This window comes from Mytilus galloprovincialis, chromosome 4, assembly GCF_965363235.1.
Source record: "Mytilus galloprovincialis chromosome 4, xbMytGall1.hap1.1, whole genome shotgun sequence".
NCBI classification, from domain to species: Eukaryota; Metazoa; Mollusca; class Bivalvia; order Mytilida; family Mytilidae; genus Mytilus; species Mytilus galloprovincialis.
Window position 1 is genome coordinate 20879153 of NC_134841.1, and position 6000 is coordinate 20885152.

General features: G+C 30.7%; 1 protein-coding gene across 4 annotated transcripts in view; it reads left to right on the plus strand.

The window, feature by feature from the left end:
• LOC143071598 (G-protein coupled receptor GRL101-like) overlaps positions 1–5653 on the plus strand; it is a 95481-nt gene extending 89828 nt beyond the window's left edge. For 3 of the 4 annotated variants that reach the window (XM_076246008.1, XM_076246009.1, XM_076246007.1), the window contains 3 exons: positions 322–978; positions 3707–3884; positions 4718–5653. In XM_076246008.1, coding sequence (XP_076102123.1) covers positions 322–978; positions 3707–3884; positions 4718–4842 — 960 coding nt within the window. In that variant the 3' untranslated portion in view covers positions 4843–5653. Of the gene's footprint in view, positions 1–321; positions 979–3706; positions 3889–4717 lie in introns of all 4 variants that reach the window. The other variant, XM_076246010.1, reaches the window with a different exon arrangement.
• Positions 5654–6000: the final 347 nt, after the last annotated feature.

A 6000-nucleotide genomic window follows, 5' to 3' on the forward strand; every position in this document is an offset into this window, starting at 1 on the left:
GTTCAGTCTTTTTCCGTATTGTTTCAGGACTTTTGTTTTCATCGTTTTTTGTTTTTTTTTTCTTTTTGTTATGGCGTTGTTAGTTTCCAAAAACATATCTCTTCGACTTGTGAGTTCTGAATGTCCTAGTGGTATCTGCTGTCTCTTTTTTCGAAACAAGCAAATCAGACGTGGCTTATAAAAATTCTTCAGAAAGTATTTTAAAATGGAATATATGTATTTTAACTTTTAATTTTTAGAATTTAAAAAAAAAAGTTGATTCACCTAGCATAAATGTTCAAGTTATATATAAAAAACGGTATTCAATATTTTTTTTTTCAGGTTCACTCCTTTCTTATAGCAAATCTTGCTATTGGTGACTTTTTCATGGGTGTATACCTTATGATAATAGCTGTAGTGGATACTTATTACAGAGGAAATTATTATATATATGACAGATATTGGCGGGAAAGTGTGATGTGTAAATTTGCAGGATTCATTTCTACATTATCTAGTGAATTGTCCGTATTAACTCTTACAGTTATTACTATAGACCGATTAGTATGTATTATATTTCCGTTAAAACTGAAACGTTTAGGAATGAAAGAAGCACTTATAGTAATGCCTTCTGTATGGGTACTGGTAGTCTTTTTATCCGCATGCCCACTATTGGGTATAGAATATTTTGAAAACTTCTATGGTCGTTCCGGCGTTTGTCTTGCCTTCCATATAACACCAGATCACGTTGGAGGATGGGAATACTCCGTTTTTGTATTTCTTGTGTTAAACTTTGTTTCATTTCTTTTAATATTTCTATCATATTTGTGGATGTTTTTTGTGGCAAAAAAGACTACAACAGCTGTAAGAAAGTCCAAAGCGTTATCTGACAAATCAATGGCCAAGAGAATGACTCTTATTGTGATGACTGATTTTATGTGTTGGGTACCAATAATTTTACTTGGATTTGCATCACTAGGTGGTGCTCACGTTCCACAACAGGTATGTAGTGATTCTTAAGGTAGATAGGGTGTTTTCCTCCATCTTGGATTTTGAAATACTAGAAAATAAGGTCTAGATCTTTGATGAAATGTGCAAATTTTTATAGTAGTAGGTAATTCATGAGTAAGAATTTTCATTATAATATAGAAATGCCATGTTTGATCATATTTATGATTGTATTTTACAAAAATAAGAATTCTTTTGTTTGATTCATTTTTTCCAACTTTCTCAAAGGGGAGGCAATTCAAATGCAAAGGCAGATAATTCAGATAGTGTTACTTTTACAATAGAATGTGTTAGGTATTTACCCATTTTTACATGTAGCAAGAAAACGAGTCCGGTGACCCCATTTTTTCTTTTTCTTATCTGAAAGCATAATATTGGAGCTATCTTCTCATATCTTATCTCAAAATTCTATGCTGTGGTTTGCGTTTTATTGCGGAAAAATGAGTTTTCCATGCATAATCTTTACAAAATCTTGACAATTTTGCACAACCTGTAGTGTGAAAATAAGTCTGGTGACCCATTCTTTTTATTAATGTTTTTAAACAAGCAGGATATGAACTCCATTTTGGCAAATTATTAAAAGATTCTATGGATTATAATTTAGACACCCCATCTACCTTAATTAATAGTCAAGATTTGTTATCAAAACCAATTATCAGTTTACTGATCTTTTATATTTTCACAACCAATATATACTCATAACCATTTAGAGATTTTTTACTAGCTCAATAGACTTTTAACAAATTCCAAACGACGACCACCACTACGTAGCAACTTAAAAATCAATTAGACGAAAGAAGTTAAAAAAAACCATTAAAATCGCTAAAAATAGTTCCATTTAACATACGTAATTTTTACTTTATCAGTTAGTGCGAATGAAAAAAAAGTTGTATTGATATCTAGGGAAAATACCTTCAGTTTGTTGCTTTTTATGCACTCAAAACTTTTATATTTTTTCGCTGTTCAGACTTTTAGTCTCGAGTGTATCGAATGAAGGTTGTTCCATACACACTTGTCTTTTGTCCTTAAATTGGAAATAGACGTAAACAACTTAAATCCGGTAAATATTTCAAAGTATATACGCGCCAAAGGAAACAATAAACATTGCATGAAATCAAAGCAAAGTTTAAGCATTGCGTCATTATTTCAGACTAAAATGTTATCTCAATAACAACTGAGAGATGACTATGAATAGAGAAAAATGTATGTTAAACAGCTAAATGACTATTTTTTCTAGACAGGTTTGGTTTCATGTCATAATTGGAATATATATAGGTACCGTCGTTTAAAATGTTTAAGAACGATTTTTATGGTCTGATCCAGTCATCGAAAGCATTATACTTGGTTGCTCCCTTCGCTTTACTTGTCAATGATAACATTCACTAGTAAATGAATTTACAGTCTTCAACGATCAAATGGATCATAACACCATCTGAAAAAGATGACGATAAATTATTTTTTCAACGTTCAGTCATTAAGTCAACTTTTCAACTGCAGTAAATGCATTACTCTTCAAACAGTTCGCTTGCAGGAAATGTATTACTCTTCACACAGTTTGCTTGCAGTAAATGTATTTCTCTTCAATAGCTTCCTTGCAGTAAATGTATTACTGTTCAAACAGTTTGCTTGCAGTAAATATATTACTCTTCAAACAGTTTGCTTGCAGTAAATGTATTACTCTTCAAACAGTTCGCTTGCAATAAATGTAATACTCTTCAAACAGTTTGCTTGCAGTTAATGTGTTACTCTTCCGTCTGTTCGCTTGCGGTATATGTATTACTCTTCCGTCTGTTCGCTTGTAGTAAATTCGGTATTTAGGACATTGCGTATGATACTGATTTTACGGGAAAATAGCATCTTCTTAAAAATCTGAGCTTTGTCTAAACAGTTATTAATTTAATGCAAGCGAACTGTCTGAACAGTATAAAATGTATTGCAGTTAACAATTCGAAAATTACTGAAAGTCTGAAAATTAGTTAATAATTAACTTTTCAGATCAAACCGACCGTTTCAGATCAAAATCAGTTTGTTATGGTTTTTTTCTTTTTTCATAACAAAGCTGAAAAATGCTGATCACATGCGCAATTCATCTCCAGCTAAGGGTCAAATAAAAAGCTGCGTGCAAATAAACGGACCAAACATGGATCAAATTATTGACTTGCAAGACCATTCATTATATCATACACGGTATTGAGCTTTTTTTTTTAAATGAAAACAAAATGAATGCTAATAGCGAATAATTAAATCAAGTGGTCCACTTTTAATAATATTTGCAGCCAAAAACAATCTTTTCATTTCTATCTTAATTGTAGCTAATATCCCGTTAATGCTTCAACATTGACATTTGCTCACTTTGTCACTTATTAATGTGAGTAATGACAAAGTAATCAAATTTGCGGCTGTCTTATTTATTTAATATATTATGTCTACGAAAGTTCTTACTGCGTAAGAATTCACAACGACTGACAACTGTGATGTAATACTATTCTTCAACCTTGATATCACTTAATGTTCTTTACATATATAACTTGTCTGTGAACATATCACATTTCTTGGAAATTAGACAATTTTAACGGCTTCTAGTAACAAGTATCAATTCATATATAACAACAACAAAAATATTTTATAATAACCCCATATAAAATTATGAAACTGTGGCATTATTTGTTAGATATTGTCATAATTGGTACTTATAGGTTCACTGAACTGTTATATTTTACAGGTGTACGCATGGATAGCAGTATTTGTACTTCCATTAAATTCCGCAATAAATCCAGTTTTGTATACAATTTCAACGGCGACTTTTTTAGGAAATGTTCGAAAAAGAGCCTGTAGATTTCGGAAGTCTTTCACTGGTGGTGGATCTTATAGGTCCACTGATACTAAACATTCTATTGTAGGTCAGTACGTATATTTCTGTTTTGGTTTAAAGTTTCTATTGAACGAAAGTATTTTAACATTTATATTATTACAAGCATCAGAGCAAGGCAAAAACAAAAATCTACGGTAGGCGAACAAAATGTCATTTAAAATTGAAAATGGAAATTTGGAATGTGTCAAAGAGACAACAACCCGACAGAAATACCAATGGGACTTCAACGCAGCAAGGATGACTAATGATAACATAGATAATCGAAGACTTATTCATTTGAAATATTGTTTAGGCCCATTTTCATTATTAGTTGCATTCAGCATCATCTTCCGCAAGCATTTGATCATTTAAGCTTTATAATTATGAATAAATCATATAGCTGTTTTCCCCTTTAGCTCTTAAACAACTGTTTCACTTGTTATAAATTCAATCTAACTAGATACACGAGACAGCAACGTTAAAGGTTTCCAAATCAATATCTATAAATAACCATACAAACACAAACGATATACAGGCGCTACTTCGGTACCGTACAGTCTCCAGGGTCTGAGACCATTTGTTTGTGATATAGAGATTGATGCAAATCTTAAAATGACTCAATACTGTAAAGATACCGAAAGATGAGACTGCTTCAAAAGCATTATATGTATCTCAAACAAATATACAATCAGTTCTAGTGCGTAGAATTAATTTTAATAGTTATCCATTCGTCCATTACTGAAAAATGACATGTGTTTTGGTTTTTTTTGGTTTTTTTTTTTTTTTGTTAGTTTAAAAATATTGTATTGTTCAAAATGAAAAATGGATCAGACACAGTAACTTTTACGACTTAGTAACGTCTTCTTTTTTGTTATATTTCAGATGACAAATATATGTGGCATAGAAACTCAGGTTATAGACAGTTAGAACTAACACGTCTGCGTGGCCTCAATAAGTCATATTCGCTCACTGTACACAATAATCATAGCACTATTTCACGTATGTGACAACCAGTATTGTTATATTTTGAATGTTTTTGCCTTTGAAGTAATCCATTATAATACATGCTAAATGCTTCCTCTTATGGAAAGGACAGCACTATTTCAATTTAACATGCTTTGTTTCTTAAAGTATGTTTGAATATGATGTTTATTAATAGTCAATTTTAAACTGGCGGGTACAATACTAACCAAAGGCTAATTATTACGATTAAGTTACCCTTTTAGTGCTCCAGGTTTCCGATGATGGAAAACTTAAACGTAAGGAAAGAATTATCCTGTCCCTATTACTGTTTAAGTTTTTAAAAAATTGTAACCACATATCAAAGAAATTACGCCCTGAGGAGCGTGTTTGGGTCTGCATGAATCACATATTTTAAACAACAATACAGTGAAAAATCGATCGAAAGTATAACGTGCATTCGATCTTCCTCTATAGTTTTCCTTTATTTTATCTTAATGTGTTAAAGTTAAGTGCAAAATGGTTAATAGCTTACTTTAAATTAGTCGAAGGAATGATTTTGATCTTTTAAAGAGCATTTGTATTCTTTTGGGTTATATAAATGCAAAACGAATCACTTTAATGTAAATATATTCCAGTTCACATGGAAGATGTACTAAAGGCTAAAATTCAGTATTATATATTTTTTATTTACATTTATATTCCATTTTTGAATACAGCTGGTAAATGTATTTTATGTAAATAAATAATGAAAATGTTATGTTGCTATGACAATTGTTTATTTGTATCATGTATTTATTGTATTTTGACTTCACATATGTATTTATTGTATTTAATGCATAAATTGTTATTCCAGAACGTCTCTTATCGTTATTTCACTGAAATGATACATGTATCATTTTATAGATATATAAGCATTAAATAATGTTTTGTTATACTATTGTCACTAAAAATTGTCTTACTTCAAATCTTGTCTATCAATAGACTGAACTTTTATTTTATATTGATTCTGTTCGTCCAAATCTTTATGAATTTTCTGGTAAATAATTATCACTTATTTTGAAAAATAAGATGTAAATCAAAGAAGTACAAAGATAATTAAAAAAGAAATTATTAGTTATTTCTCTAAATTATCTTATATTAAATTACCCCCCCCCCCTTTTACCCCCCCCCCCCTCATTCGCTTTGATGTGATTTTTAGGCGA